The sequence below is a fragment of the Leptonychotes weddellii genome, chromosome 3, assembly GCF_054177405.1.
Source record: "Leptonychotes weddellii isolate Sample4059 chromosome 3, ASM5417740v2, whole genome shotgun sequence".
Taxonomy (NCBI): domain Eukaryota; kingdom Metazoa; phylum Chordata; class Mammalia; order Carnivora; family Phocidae; genus Leptonychotes; species Leptonychotes weddellii.
Window position 1 is genome coordinate 117,753,001 of NC_138371.1, and position 16,314 is coordinate 117,769,314.

General features: G+C 40.1%; 1 protein-coding gene across 1 annotated transcript in view; it reads left to right on the top strand.

Annotated features, from left to right (window-relative positions):
- The window catches only part of LOC102736777 (FRAS1 related extracellular matrix 2), a 134,917-nt gene extending 118,609 nt beyond the window's left edge, over positions 1-16,308 (top strand). Inside the window, exons 7-14 of the mRNA XM_081814855.1 lie at positions 1,594-1,743; positions 3,409-3,618; positions 5,367-5,564; positions 6,354-6,518; positions 7,060-7,242; positions 11,322-11,452; positions 13,338-13,496; positions 14,982-16,308. Of these exons, the coding sequence (XP_081670981.1) occupies positions 1,594-1,743; positions 3,409-3,618; positions 5,367-5,564; positions 6,354-6,518; positions 7,060-7,242; positions 11,322-11,452; positions 13,338-13,496; positions 14,982-15,362 (1,577 nt within the window). The 3' untranslated portion in view covers positions 15,363-16,308. The remainder of the gene's footprint in view (positions 1-1,593; positions 1,744-3,408; positions 3,619-5,366; positions 5,565-6,353; positions 6,519-7,059; positions 7,243-11,321; positions 11,453-13,337; positions 13,497-14,981) is intronic.
- The last annotated feature ends 6 nt before the right edge of the window (positions 16,309-16,314 follow it).

Genomic DNA, 16,314 nt, shown 5'->3' on the forward strand with positions numbered 1-16,314 from the left:
TTGCCCCCTCCTTAGGTGTGAGAAATGTAAGGAATTTATTGGCCTGTATTTGAGGCCTGCCTTGACTAAGGTTAATAAGCTAACACCCTCATCTGTACACACACACTCACTTGCCCTAACACCGACCAAGTTGAAAGGATGAGAAGGAGGTGATGTATGCCCTGGGCAGATTTATCACCCCATGAACCAAAATAGGCAAACAAAATTTCCAAGGTTGGTTTTGTATTATCCAAGAGTTCAGGGGAGCTGCATGCCTTTCATTATGCCCCCCCATATGGAAAAACAAAGAAAACATAATTTTCTAGTTTTAATAAAGGTAATTTATTTGGGTCAGAAAAATAAAGAATTTATGCTCAATTTAAACAGTGCGCAAAATGGATTGCCTTTGGTTGTAAGCCATGATTGTAGGGTTTTGCTTGATTTTTGTGTGTTTAGTGATTCAGTTAGATGCTCTGAGACATGGTGATCGTCTCTTTAAGGGTCTCGTGTTTGAAGAACATTGATGAGCTATATGACTCTTTGAGACTCAGTCCTTTTGAGTCTTGTGAAACCAGACAGAGATGACTATAAAGTCTCAAGTCAAAGGGCTATTATTCTGTGTCTACACTCAAATTAATTTATCCTTGTCAAGGTTTGGTTATAAAACAAACTCACAGTGGGTAAAAATATACCCTCTATATTATTTCTACGCTTTCTTATGGCCTATAAATATTTCAGAGTAAGTTTTTTTATAAGTCAGCCCACGAATTCTCTCTCAGTGTCCCTCGTTATTCAGCTGACTGCTACTGCCCCCGTGACTTGGCAGCTGTCTCACCAGGGAAACTGTCCGTCACAGGAGGAGTCAGAGTGACGATGACTGGATCAATTCATCACCAGTACCAGAGAAAAACAGAGTCTCCAAGACATGTGTCCTGCCTTCATGACTAAGTCCCATCGTTTTCATACATGTTTAAGACAAATCCCTTGGTAGGAGCTTATTTCTCTAGTGGAATCTCAGTTGGTATTAGGCACCCCCAAAACTCTACAGGTAACCTACAGTCATGTCCGGGTCTCCCCAAGGTCTTCAGGACTGGTGATTATAGTTGTTTAGTCTAGTTATGCCAGTAGGTGCTAACTCTGCAGTGGTTATTATAGACCCAAAGACGCTGGATTAAGGCCACATGTAACGGACCAGAAGATGTCCTCATACAAATAGTCTCCAGGTGACGATACAATGAGCAGTCGGACCAAACTTACTGCATTTCAGGCTGTGTGTTTTGTTTCCTTTGGGGGACTATTTTACCAGCTCAGCTGAACAGGAAGTACATTTAGAGCCACTTATAATCTCACAGATGGGGGACACAGTAACTCAAGCCTCAAGACGAGAATGTTCCACGAAGCACTTATCCATAAGTATTTTTGCTTTTCAGCAGAGGTCTTTTGACCTGAAAACTATATAATCTACAGATTAAAGGGATGTTATCTTACTGAAAGGAGAAAATATGATAGAAGGGAGTCAGTAAAAGGAAGCTAACTCTACTCTGGAATTCCATCAGTCTGGCTTGATGCGGAAGAAAACAGTTAACCACCGGGGCACTGTTTCCTTCTTCCCAGAACCTGTCTTCTACTTTGGCGACGTCGAGTACCCCGTGGACGAGAGCGCCGGCTACGCAGAGGTGCGGGTGTGGAGAACAGGCACGGACCTATCCAGGTCTTCCAGTGTCACAGTCAGATCCCGGAAAACGGATCCTCCCTCTGCTGACGGTGAGCGGTTTCCTATGGCAGCTCTTTTGATCGTTCTCCTGGGTTCAGCTCACCTTGACGCAAAATACTTTAAAGCTAAACTACTTCACGCCTGTGAAAGTGGTCTGGATGAATGGAATTATTTTCTGAAATTATTATTATATCGCAGGTAAGTCTAGGCTCTATGTATTACTGTGAGAAAATACATTGAAAAGCCACAAATTGGAGGCTACGTTGCAAACGTGTAAGTCAATGACCCTAAATTCTAATGCCTGTATTTGCATGAATTTGGTTCTCTACACCTGAGTATTATGGCATTGGTATGCACAAGAATGTTCATGCTGGCCACCCTCACAGAAATCTAATGACGTGTAAGTGTCATGCAGATGTGCATCTCCAACTTGGTTCCCTCTTCATTTTAACCAGATGCCCCCATAAACACTTCAGAGCCAAAGGCTTTTTCCACACTTCATTATATAAGCTACCCTAGCCAGGAAGCACTTGCCTTTTATTCTGGGATTTACATCTCCGAAGAGTTGATCATAAAGTTTAGGGTAAGCATAGGATTAGACATTTCCTTTTTTTTCTCTCCTAAATTGCCAACAATGCACCCTTTCTTTCTTATGTGCGCACACACATACATCATATGCCCATCACATACTTATCACACCAAGCAAACGGGGCCCATACCACGTAGTGGAACCAGCATGATGCTTTGCATGTAGTAAGTGTCCAATAAGCATTTGATTCACCAAATTAGTTATTTTTTAAGAAAAATTCAAATCAGAGAAAGAGAGGTGAGAATAAAGATGAAGAAGCAGAGGAAAAGAAAAATACAAGAAGAACCACAAAGAGATACAGGTAGAGATTTTAAAAAATGAATTAAGGGCAGATACACTCATAGATGTATATTCAGAAGTAAAGAGAATGTATATAAAATGAGGGTTAGAAGAACAGAAGGTATGAAAACAAAGAAGCAATAATATCAAACCCTTGTCACCCACTCCCAGTCTTTATGAATGTGGGGCTTAAAAATTGACAGACAGTTTTGTTTGTAACTACTTTAGACATAAATGGAGGTGTCAACACTAGGTTTGCATCCCATGGTCTGAAAAAATAAGCCAAAAATCAAATACGTCTTTGAGAATAAAGGATTGCTCTCCTTGCCTGGCGTGAGTGTGGGCGGATCGTGTGGGACAAAAGCTTATACCTGAAATGTGTTTCTTTAGCCAACAGGCAAACACACACCTAAATAGGATATTCTCTTGTAGCTTTGGAAAATAAATACAGATATTTAACTGATGTTAACAAAATTTAAATGTATATATTTTATAGGTCATTTATGATGATCACATATATGATTCATGTGCTGATTATTTCAGACCTGATTTTTATTAGCTCCCTTCAAGAATTCCAAAATAAAGATAGAGGGATTATATAACCAAAGCTAAACTAACTCATTAGATGTAAATAAAATAAAGTTTCAGATGGTAGACCTTTGTTCTACCATCTTGAAAACCAGTATGATACTAATCCTTTGCATTTCACTGAATGTATTTTTCTGTAATGTTATACTGGTCTCTATATTTTTTTTAAAAAAGAATCATAAATAGATCTATATAATTTGCTTCTCATAATTTAGTTTAGTCAGTCCTCAACTGAGTAATTCTTTTGTTATGCGTATAGCTGGAACAGACTATGTGGGAATCAGTCGGAATTTAGATTTTGCACCTGGAGTCAACATGCAGACTGTTCGTGTTATCATCCTGGATGACCTTGGGCAACCGGTGCTGGAGGGAATTGAGAAATTTGAACTAGTGCTTCGTATGCCTATGAATGCTGCCCTCGGCGAGCCCAGCAAAGCCACAGTGTCCATAAATGATTCTGTCTCGGATTGTGAGTGTTTATTCATTTACAATGATAATTACATTCATAGGCTATTTATATACAGATTAAGTAAAATGATGACCTGCGGTTTATATATGTATATAAGTTTGCTAGGGCTGCCATAAAAAGTCCTATGGACTCAGAAATTCTCGTCTCACAGTGCTGGAGGCTAGAAGTCCAAAGTCAAGGTGTCGGCAGGGTTGGTTCCTTCTGAGGGCTGCATGGGAAGGATCTGTTCCACGCCTTTGTCTTTGGCTTGTAGATACCCATCTTGTCCCTATGGGTCTTTATATCTTCTGTGTGTGTCACAGTGTCTAACTTTCCCCTATTTATAAAGACAGCAGTTCTATTAAGTTAGGGCCCACTCTAAGGACCTCATTTTTACTTGATTACCTCAATAAAGACCATAGCCTCAAACAAGGTCACATTTTCAGGTTGTGGGGGTTAGGACTTTAATCTATGAATTTGGAGGGGAAGCAATTCAACCCATAACAATACCCTGTCAGACCACGTCTTCATTTGTCCTTCTGACCATTTTGATAAAATTAGGCAGTCCTTTCAAATTAAAAAAAAAAAAAAAAAATGAGCTTGCCAGTGATGTCTTGATTGTGTCTCAAGAGTTCCCTCACCACAATTTGAGAAACGAGACAGAGGATCATAAGGGAAGGGAGGGAAAAATGAAACAAGACAAAACCAGAGAGGGAGACAAACCATAAGAGACTCTTAATCTCAGGAAACAAACTGAGGGTTGCTGGAGTGTTGGGGGGTGGGAGGGATGGGGTGGCTGGGTGATGGACATTGGGGAGGGTATGTGCTATGGTGAGTGCTGTGAATTATGTAAGACTGAGGAATCACAGACCTGTACCCCTGAAAAATACAGACCTGTGCCCCTGAAAAGTAATACATCATATGTTAATAAAAAAAAATTTTTTTTAATAAAAATACAATAATGGGGGGGAGGGGAAGAGTTCCCTCACCATAGATAGGTGGAGCCAACCACATGTAATGGTCTTTTTCCACTTCTCAACACAAGACTTTCTGTCATCTCCTTACACCCAGACACTCCTGAAATTTCCCTAATAAGATGCCGAAAACATAGTTGTAAGACAAGCAGCTGCTGGATACGTGGGAGGGCTCTCTGACACATCCTCAGAAGGAATTCTGAATAATTTTCAAACATGATGATCTTGACATTGCTTGGGAGAGTGTAACTTACTGTTAATGAGACCTATATTTAATTTACCCATCATCGGTATCACTTAAATACAGACATAATATTCATTGTCAAAAATATTTTATATATATATTTACATTATGTATATATAATACTATATTCATTATCAACTTTTCTAACATGGTCTGGGTAAACTATGCTTCTAACTGTGTGCACAATATTGAGTGTTATTTGGAAATAATTCAGAAATTATTCAGAAATTTCAGAAATTCTGAAAAGCTCATGATTAAGCAACACATATAGATACAGGTATCTTAAAGTCTCTGGTTTTATCTACTTTTTCGCATTTCACTGCATCTGCCTACTCCATGAAATAGAGCAGAATTTCAAAGATAAGAAAATCAAAACAATTTATTTAAGTGATTGCTTAAGGCCCAAACATTGTCAAGTGACTGGGTGGAAACAGGAATCCAATTTTCATTTCTGTTCCATTATTCTTTCCACTAAACCTTGCTTTCTGAAATGCCATTTTCCTTAAGGAAATTTCCGTTCACCTTGATCCATATGTTTCTTTGCTTTGCAGTGCCTAAGATGCAATTCAAAGAACGAGTATATACTGGCAATGAAAATGACGGGCAGATAGTTGCAATGATCCACAGGAGCGGAGACGTTCACTACAGGTCTTCAGTGAGATGTTACACCCGGCAGGGGTCTGCGCAGGTGATGACGGACTTTGAGGAACGTCCAAACACTGGTAGCTCCATCATCACATTTCTCCCTGGTAAGGTGGAGCTTGAAATTTTTATTTGGCATTTGAGGAAGCCAAGTTGTTGATGAGAAATATCAGGAAAAGACACCTTCTTGACCTCAACAAGCTTATGATGTGGTTTTGTGTACACTATGTGATAATAAGGTGAAGTCGATTGTAACAGATTGAATCAGTGTCTTTTTGGTGTCTGTACCAATTTATGAATTAATTTCCAGTGATGTGCTGTATTGTTCATTCAAAACAAATTTGGTGGTATAACAAATATGTAGATTTTGCAATGCTGGGAGATAGTGTTCAAATGAGAGAAATGAAAGGAAATAGAGATCACACTTTTAATATGAATTCAGAGCCTTAAAATGTTCGATCACTGTGATCCTGTAATTGTACTAGAAACTAATCCTGTAGTCAGACTAACTCTGATTGTCCCGTACAAGGTGGATAAATTTGCTTCTTAATCATAATGCTAGAAATTCATACATAAAATTGGTATTTGCTCTTTATCTCTTGTTTTCTAAGATGACTTACAGAACTTAAAAACAGACACTGGAGAAATTTCCCACACAGATAGAGGCTCTCATTGCGTATGTTCAAACATTTAGTCATTCATTCAGCAAATATTTATTGGAGGCTTATTACACACCAGATACTCTTCTTTGCACTCTCAGTACAGCAGGGAAAAAGACAACATCCATGCCCTGTGGTGCTTATATTCTAGTAGCCCAGGTATGCTTTGGGGCCTGAGATGTGATTGGGATGTCATGATGGGATGGAACTGACGTGCTGTCATTATCACTGCTCCAGGTGAGACCGAAAAGCCTTGTGTCCTTGAGCTGATGGACGACACACTCTATGAGGAGGTAGAGGAGCTCCGCCTGGTTCTTGGCACCCCACAAAGCGACTCCCCCTTTGGGGCTGCAGTTGGGGAACAGAATGAAACTCTGATAAGGATCCGAGATGATGCCGATAGTAAGAAGTTATTTCTTGTCCTCGCCTGTAAATTAGGAATTGAAACCCATCTATGTTAACGTTTTAGGAGGCTCAGAAAATAACCCCCTCTTTCTGACAAGGGTTTTAAAGCAATTGAGAAATAGGAAAAAAGACTAAGATAAATGGGGAACCAAATAAAACATGAAAATCGGAAGTCAATGCTGGAGAATGTGCTTTATGTCTAATGTTAAATCCCACATGTTCATACCTCCGGTAGGGTAGACATACCCCCGGGCCAGCAGTTTCTCTCTCCCCTCCCGCTCTCAGGGACCCACTTCTATAAGACCTATGGCACATAGAGGCTGCCCGGGGTACATGCTTCCTTGATTGCCAAGGAAGGAACTGGATGAAACACACTCAGTTTCTCCTAACCCACTCACCAATAATGATGGGTGAGGGGACAGAGAGAAGCCATGAGTGTAATACTAATTCAGTTCCCCTCATGTGGAAAGAAACATTAGAAATGAAGAAAAAGCATTTCCTTTACATTTTAATTTGTCCACGTTTCCCACAATTTTAGAGACTGTTATTAAATTTGGAGAAACCAAATTTAGCATCAGTGAACCCAAAGAACCGGGACAGTCGGTGGTTGTAAAAATTCCAGTGATTCGCCAAGGAGATACTTCAAAGGTTTCCATCGTGAGAGTCCACACCAAGGATGGCTCCGCCACCTCTGGAAAAGACTATCACCCTGTGTCAGAAGGTAGGGGAGTTCCCGGGGCCTTCCCCCAGGGGGGTGGCGCTCACACTCTGCACTGACACTGGTGCCCTTGAGAAAAAGAAGAGAAATATCCAACTGAAATAAAAATAGGCATACTCCTTTACGTTAATCTCTATCAGAAAAATAATGGCAGTAGAATTTAGTTCCAGAATTTTCCTTTTTGACTTATGGGGTTTATGCATGAGCACTTAGGGAAATTTTGAGTAGACTAGATGACCTTCTGTTCTGAGTCTGCTTTTACTTTTAATAGGTTTTACCTTCATTATGGTAATCAGATACTAAATAATATCTATTCTAGAATATTCTAGTACACTGAAAATATGCATGGTAGCTGAGATAGCGTTTCAGTCTATGGAACACCAATGATCTAAAACTTCAAGGTAGAAAATTTTGTTAATGGAGGGCAGGAAAAGGCTGGTGGAATGCCACCCAAAAAGACTATGAATTTTCTGGGCCTTAGGATTTCATTATAGGTGCTTTTCATCCATCCCCCTCCTCCTTCAAATTTTTGGACCATTTCACCATTTATTTTTATGAGGAATTAATACAAGTCAGTTCTTCTCTCTCTCTCTCTGAATTATCTGCTGACAGAATAGATGTAAATTGATGTGCAAAGTTAAGTTTATAAATTATGTAGAGTTCTACTTATCCACTTTGTGTCTAGTTTCCTACTTCTTACTACCAACAATCTTTAGTTCTTGATCGTAGAGCTTCAGGCATTCATCTTGATCTCGAAACTTGTGAAAGACAAAGTTTAGAAGGTGATGGATAGGTTTTACTAAGTCCGTAATAAAGTTGATGAGACAAGAGAAGAAAAAAAAACATCTTCTGCAAAGGAGCTTGTTTCCTTTGCATCTATGGTAAAAAGTTTGACTACTGTAGAGCTTCAAAGTTATCCTCAGATTATTCTCTCTGCAGATAATGATAATATATTTGAAATAAATCACATATAATCCAAAAGGAGAGGAAAAAACACTGATTAGCTACTAAATTAGAAAAATCTAAAATAAGTCTTTCTCTAATGAGCAAGAGCAGGTTTTACATGAAGGAAACATCTTCTAAAGATGGGCAATATGACCTTTAAGAGAAAATGTTTTTCTTAGAAACAAAATAATTCTTTTTGTTGAAGCACAAATAAAAATTATACCTCTGTGGTAAACTGACCAATGAAGTCAGGGAAAGGTTAAATGACAGTAAATCAGCCCGTGTCTCTTTTATCCCATAAATGTAAACATGCTGTTGATAACGCTCATGATAAAAATGTAATCTCTTCTGACCCATATTCCAATTTCTCCCTTATGGTCAAAATTGAGGTCAGTCCCTTACAAATAAACAGAAATAATAAAGATAGAAGAAAACTTAATATATTTTTTGTGCTAAGAATATCTAAAATGACAGATAAAGACTAAAGTAATTGAGGAAGCTTAACTATATATCATCTAGCATGTATACTGTAAGAAAACAACAATTTAAATATTTAAGGGGCGCCTGGGTGGCTCAGTCCATTGAGCATTGAGCGTCTGACTCTTGGTTTTGGCTCAGGTCACGATCTCAGGGTCCTGGGATCAAGCCAGGAGTTGGGCTCCTCGCCCGGTGGGGTGACAAGGAGACACCCACCGCCCTCATGCTCTAGCTCTCTCTCTCACATAAATAAAGAAATTAAGTCTTTAGTAAATAAATAGATATTTAAAATCAATACTTAAGCTCTTAACTTCTTAGAAATTGGGTTTCTGGGCGCCTGGGTGGCTCAGTCGGTTAAGCGACTGCCTTCGGCTCAGGTCATGATCCCGGAGTCCGGGGATCGAGTCCCACATCGGGCTTCCTGCTCGGCGGGGAGTCTGCTTCTCCCTCTGACCCTCCCCCCTCTCATGTGCTCTCTCTCTCTCATTCTCTCTCTCAAATAAATAAATAAAATCTTTAAAAAAAAAAAAGAAATTCGGTTTCTATCATTCTGGGGATTACAACACTTGAACTCACAGGGCTAAAACAAGCAATGAATGAGGGAAATAGGAGCGGAAGGTGACGAGATGGGAACGTTACTGAACCAGAAAGTCCATTCCCTGCTGAGAAAAGCCTGTGCTGCCGTAGTCAGCTGCTTGTGGCCAGGCAGGAAAGGACAAGAGAACTTTAAGAAAACCTGCGCTTTCCTATGAAGCCCCCAGATATTCTTGGTTTTAGCGACTAATATTCTTCGGGTTTCATTTTTATTTTTTTTAAGAGGGAGAGAGTGCACGAATGGGGAGGAGAGGCAGAGGAGAGAGCGAATCTTAAGCAGACTTCATGCCTAGCGCAGAGCCCAGCACTGGGCTCAGTCTCACGACCCCAAGATCATGACCTGAGCCGAAATCAAGAGTCAGACGCTTAACCGACTGAGCCACCCAGGTAGCCCTAGGAACTAATTTTTTTTTTTTTTAAGATTTTATTTATTTACTTGAGAGAGAGAATGAGATAGATAGAGAGAGCACGAGGCGGGGAGGGTCAGAGGGAGAAGCAGACCCCCCGCTGAGCAGGGAGCCCGATGTGGGACTCGATCCCGGGACTCCAGGATCATGACCTGAGCCGAAGGCAGTCGCTTAACCAACTGAGCCACACAGGCGCCCTAGGAACTAATTTTCTAATGCAAGGTCACACAAGTCAGACCGAACAAATTGGTGGGCTGGAGATGATCAGCTGTTTTCACTCTCTGATACAAGAACCCTAAATTCTCTCAGGGTATGAGAAATCTAAGACTAATAGACGCCAGGAACACACTAGGGCTAATATGGAAAATGGCTATATCTAGAAAGAGGACTCATTTTATTTATTTTTTATTTTTGTTTAAAGATTTTATTTATTCATTTGACTGAGAGAGACACAGCCAGAGAAGGAACACAAGCAGGGGGAGTGGGAGAGGGAGAAGCAGGCTTCCCGCCGAGCAGGGAGCCCGATGCAGGGCTCCATCCCAGGACCCTGGGATCATGACCTGAGCCCAAGGCAGACGCTTAATGACTGAGCCAGCCAGGGGCTCCCAGAACTCATTTTAAAGAGGAATCTGGCTTACTCAATTTTAAAGAAAAAAATCTTTTTCATAATTGACAAAAAAATAGAAGTAGCAGAAGAAAAACACATTGGAGACACATTTTCTTCTGCCACATTTTAGAGGATTTATAATTTAGAATTAAAATGATTGAACTCCAGTTACATCAGAAACAACATCTGCTGTCTTCTCTAATTAGAACAATTATGCATTATATTTTTTTAATTTTTCTTCTGAGCCAGTTTCTCAAGAGGTATAGTAAAACCAACAAAATAGTTTATCCAAGTCTCATGGTATGGGCAGCTGCTGACTCTTGAGTTCAATAAAATCAATTAATTTTTAATGTTTTAAGACTTTTGAAATGAATCGTTTAAAAAAAGGGATTTTCATAATTGAGTTTAATTTTCATTATAATGAAGCACATTTTTTTAGTGAGGAGAAACAGGATTAAGGGAAGCATAGCATTCACATTTATTGAAAAAAGGTTTTAAGTTTCCAAGATTAACATCAACAACAGAAAAAAGTCTTTTTAAAATATAATTTGATATAATATTAAAAAGCTCAACAATTTTATATCCACCGTTAATTACCCATATATATACATAATGCAAATGCCGTTCACACTTCATAATACCTCCAATTGTAGTCACCTGCCTTGTGTCCTATAGATTCAGAAATTTTGGAAATGAGAGGCCTGTTTATCTGGTTATGCCTCAGTATTAGAACTATTGATCTGTTCCACAACTCACTGTTTTTTCTGTCAGTCAACAAATCAATTTAGTAGCTTCTGATTAGAATTTTCTTCAGATGAAATGGAATAGAATGGAAAATATTCAGATACAAAGCATACAGTAAAAATAAGTGATGTTTTTCAAACTCGTGATTCCATTTTATTCACACGCACACACGCACGCATGCATACACAAATATACTGGGCCACAGTGTACAATATTTTCCTTATTATGAGTCACTGTCAAGAAAGCTTGACAAAAATTTCACGTATTCCTATGTAAAACACTTAAATCTGTGATTTTTGCATTTGTAGAAATTGAGTTTAAGGAGGGAGAAACCCAGCATACTGTTAACATTGAAGTAATCTTCGACGGGATCAGAGAGATGAGAGAGGCCTTCACTGTTCATCTAAAACCCGATGAGAACATGGTAGCAGAGACGCAGGTACGTACTAAGATATGGATAGAAATTCAGGGCCAGCTGGGGTGCCTGGGCGGTTAAGCGTCTGCCTTCGGCTCAGGTCATGATCTCAGGGTCCAGGGATCAAGCCCCACATTAGGCTCTCTGCTCAGCGGGGAGTCTGCTTCTCCCTCTCCCTCTGTGCTCCCCTCCCCCTCTCTCAAATGAATAATAAAATCTTAAAAAAAAAAATTCAGGCCCAGCATTTTAATTGGGGAAAATGCATATAAGCATCACATAGTGTACAATAGACTACTGGGATTTTGTGCAAGCCTTTATAAAGGAGATATGCATAATCCCTTTTTCATCTCATAAATTTTGTTCCTATTACTCTTCCTTTGAAAAATCATGTGTATAGAAACTCAGGGACTAGAGTCACCGAGCCCCACGTCAGCCCACTTAGTTTTCTCATTTCAGTTGGCAACCACTGAATTTGAGATTCATTTCCAGAGAGAAGGCATCATCTCGACACAAAGATGAGGCTATGAATTCAGGGCTACTGCTCATTAAAACATACATTTTAATCCACAACACAGTTTGCTAACCCTCAGAATTCCCACTGCTAGTCTTAGTTTTATCAATTTGATGTCCAGAGCCTCAGGGACCAAATGTTATGGTCCTAATACTGACGTTCTGTGCTTATTACATTTATATTGTGTCATCAACCAGATTTTCTTCAAGGTAAACATTTTCCACAGAATTTTGACCTTTAAACATTAAGTAATTTTTAAAACTAAATAATTTTAGGCACAGACCAATGTTTATTATATCTATGCTTAAATTTACTCTAGTTCTTTTGTTATTTGTTTTACTATTAGTACGAGATCAAATTGGGGAGATTTTTTTCCCTTAAGTATTTCTTATCTCTGCTACAGTGCCTTACCTTTTTTTTTTTAAGTCATATTTAAAATTCAAGAAGTATGGGCAGAAAACCTTTAACACACATATTTTTTATAAGTCTTGATCACATTAAAAATGATTCTTTTAGTGTTACTTTTATAGAGCACTGTATTAAACTCTGGGGTGAAAGGAACAGAGATTCATTGAAATTGCTTCAAGTGATAACAGCTTTTTACAAATGCAAGTAGATACAGACTTGGAAACTGTGATATATAAGATATTGGAAGGTTATTCAGGAGCTAAGACAAATTTATCAGCAAGGTGTCTTGGCACCTTACCAATGGATGTGCCTAGACTCCTCTCCTGTCTGTGACTCAGTGTCTCACTCTGCCTGGGTTTCAGGCTTTGCTTCTGGTCTCTGCTCATTTATTTTTTTTAATTTGTATTTAAAGCCAATTTAGTTAACATATAGTGCATTATTCATTTCAGGAGTAGAATTTAGTGACTCATCAGTCGCATATAACACCCAGTGCTCATTCCATCAAGTGCCCTCCTTAGTGGTCTCTGCTCATTGAGAGCCTTGATTTTCGCCGGCATCCCCGTCAGCGTGGCTGTGCTATCACATGACCCCTAGGATCTGCTTTTTCTCAGCCTATCACTCAGCATTCCTCTCCCTAGCAACTAACTGGCTTTTTCATGGATCTTCCATGCTATAACCCAAGACAGATTCAGCCACTATCCTCACAATCTGGAGAAAAAAATAGAACCCAAATACCTCGTGGGCCACTGGCCAACCCAGGCTGCCCTGGGCTCATGTACCCTCCCCAGGTGCCATAAGACATGGCCAAGGTGTCAGGGTCACCTAGAACAAACCACAAAAGGCCTGTCGCCCTGCTGGGGCTCTGCATGTGACAGTTTTCCTCGTAATGAAGCCAGGGGCTTGTCAAGCATCATGTGTATCGTACTATACAATAGACGCTCCTAGATCCAAATACTTCAATAATCACAGATAATTATCTTTTCCTTGTAGGTGACCAAAGCCATTGTGTATATAGAAGAAATGAACAGCATGGCAGATGTCACTTTTCCTTCTGTCCCTCAAATTGTGTCATTATTGATGTACGATGACACTTCCAGAGCTAGAGATAGTGCTGGACCCGTGTCTGGCTATCCTGTTGTCTGTATCACGGTGAGTAGGAAATTGACAAAATCGAGAAAAATTGTAGAATAGCTGGTTAAAATAATTACAGATGTTAACCGATACAGCATTGGCTTTGCCATGAAGAAAGGAAAGTGGGAATACTACAAGGTATAAGCTTTGAACTTTGGGATAGGAAAATATCACATTAATCAAATAAAGCTCCCATTTTTCTTCCTTATCCGACAGAGGTTTATTAACTGATGTGTACACAGTGTGTTATCTCGTGTTATCTCAGGGTCTGCCATTGATAGGAAAATAAATAAGGGTTGAACTCTGCACTCAAGGAACTTAAAAATAAGGAAGAGAAAAATATATAGGAATCAGTCACTCGACCAGAGGGCAAGATGTGATCATTACCATGAGGAGGTCACCAGCCAGCTAGAGATGCAGCTCCGTGTGTGAGGCAAGGCTTGGGCTGCTTAAGTGGAATTTCAGCAGTTTAAGATAAGAGTCAGACAAGGGGAGGCCATTCCAGGAAGAAGTGATTACAACACAAGCGACATCTAGAGGAATAGTATTAAAAAATGGCATATTGTTACTACTTTTGTACTTGCCTTTTCTTGACTTTAAATTCTAAGTTCCTTGTGAGCAAAACTGGGAGGTACTTATTTTTATATAACAACAGCCCTGGTATCATGACCTATGTCTAATAGGCACATAATAAATGTTTACTGAATTAACAAGGCAGAAATAGTAATTTGGTGCCCAAGTTATAGAGGTCTTTACATGTGATGTTAAAGACTGTGGGCTTCATTGGTGGGGTAGCAGGGGGGTTCTTGGGCAGAAGCACGGTGTGAGAAGAGGGGGTGTCACCTCGCAGCAGTGTGTCCCTTGACTAGAAAGACCCCGAATGAGATGAGAGGTGGTGCTGTGAATGGGAAGGAAGGCACCCACTTGAACATTGCAAAAGAAGAATCAGCCAAAGTCACTGACCTACTTGGGGGGCAAGGTGTGAGAGAAGAGGGAAGGAGGGAGGGAGGGAGAAAAACAAGAATGATTTGGGATCTCGGATATTCCTGAGATGATGCAGAGAATAACAAGTTTACACGCATCAAGTTAGAGTGGAATTGTGCAGGAGGCTGCTTGAAATCAGAGTCCATGAACGCTGTTAGGGCTAGAATAGAAATGTGAAGGTTGCGGGTGCCTGGGTGGCTCAGTTGGTTAAGCGACTGCCTTCGGCTCAGGTCATGATCCCGGAATCCTGGGATGGAGTCCCACATTGAGCTCCCTGCTCAGCGGGGAGCCTGCTTCTCCCTCTGACCCTCTCCCCTCTCATGCTGTTCCTCTCTCTCTCTCTCAAATAAATAAATAAAATCTTTAAAAAAAAAAAAAAAAAAGGAAGCGTGAAGGTTGCATGAATAGCATGTAGCAATGGAAAAAAGCATCCGGGAAAGCACTAGGCTAGAGAGCTTGAGAGTCATAACATCCACATTGTTCTGTACTGTGGCCCTGACAGTTATTTGTTTCCCATAGGCTTGCAACCCTAAATACTCAGACTATGACAAAACAGGCTCTATTTGTGCAAGTGAGAACATCAACGACACCTTGACCCGGTACCGATGGCTGACTAGCGCACCCGCTGGCCCTGATGGCGTCACCAGCCCTATGAGAGAAGTGGACTTTGACACTTTTTTTACATCATCCAAGATGATCACCTTGGATTCCATATACTTCCAGCCCGGCTCCAGGGTGCAGTGTGCGGCCCGCGCTGTGAATGCCAATGGCAAGGAGGGCCTGGAGCTGATGAGCCCTATTGTCACCGTCGGCAGAGAAGAAGGTAATGCGCCACCATTTTCACATGAAGACCGCTGCAATACCATGGAATATTATCAATATCTGATCTCTGGTTATTAGTTCTCCCAAATGCCCCCATGTATTCCTTAATATTCATCAAGTACTTAAAAAATGACATCCACTTTTACAAAAATATTCATTAGAAAATAAATATTTATTCATTCCACTTTTTTTTTTTTTTTGATCACCTGTTACATGCCAGACTTTAAGCTTTCTGCTGGCACTCAGAAAAAGGAAGCAAGACTCTTGTTCTCAATGAGTTCACACTCAAGCTGAGGACACAGATAAATTTTAGTCTGGACAAGACACAGTGAACGTGACTAGTTCTATCCTGAGTGGGTCAGGAAACAGGAGTCTTGAAAACAGCAGAGAAAAACAAAAGCATGAGCAATGACTCATAGAAGCATGAAAGAACATGCAATATTCTGGAAACTACAAGCAGAGAAATGGGGAAGCAGGTGAGAGGGAGAGTGGAGAGGAGATGAAGCAGGATGGTATGCAAAGGTCAGATCTGGACAACGTGGCTCCTATGTGATGAGTTGGTTGTCGCAGCAGTAGGAATTTGCTGGGGACGGGGACAGAGGAATGACAGTGCAGGTGGAAAAGTATCCACAAGTGCCCACAGCTTGTGATTTTAAGGGAGGTTGTGCCCGGGGCTGGAGCCCAGACACATGGCGGGTGGAGAATAGAATGTAGCTGGAGCAACACTGAAAAGACAAGAAATCCAAACTCATCCTTCAGTCTGCCTGAGAACTTTTAAGTTAGATTTTAAAAATAACAGTCTGTTTTTAAGATTCTATTTTTAAAACTTTATCTGCATACAGTGGTTCAGAAGTATATTTGTTGCATAAAGAAAGGTTATATGTACCACCTTCATACACTCAGGATGAATATTTATTGATACCATATATAGTAAACATGCTCTTTTGTTAGGATTAAAATACATGGTTGTTAAGTTTCTCTTAAGACCAAACTATTATGTTGGTACCAAAAGGAAAAAAAATCAAACAAC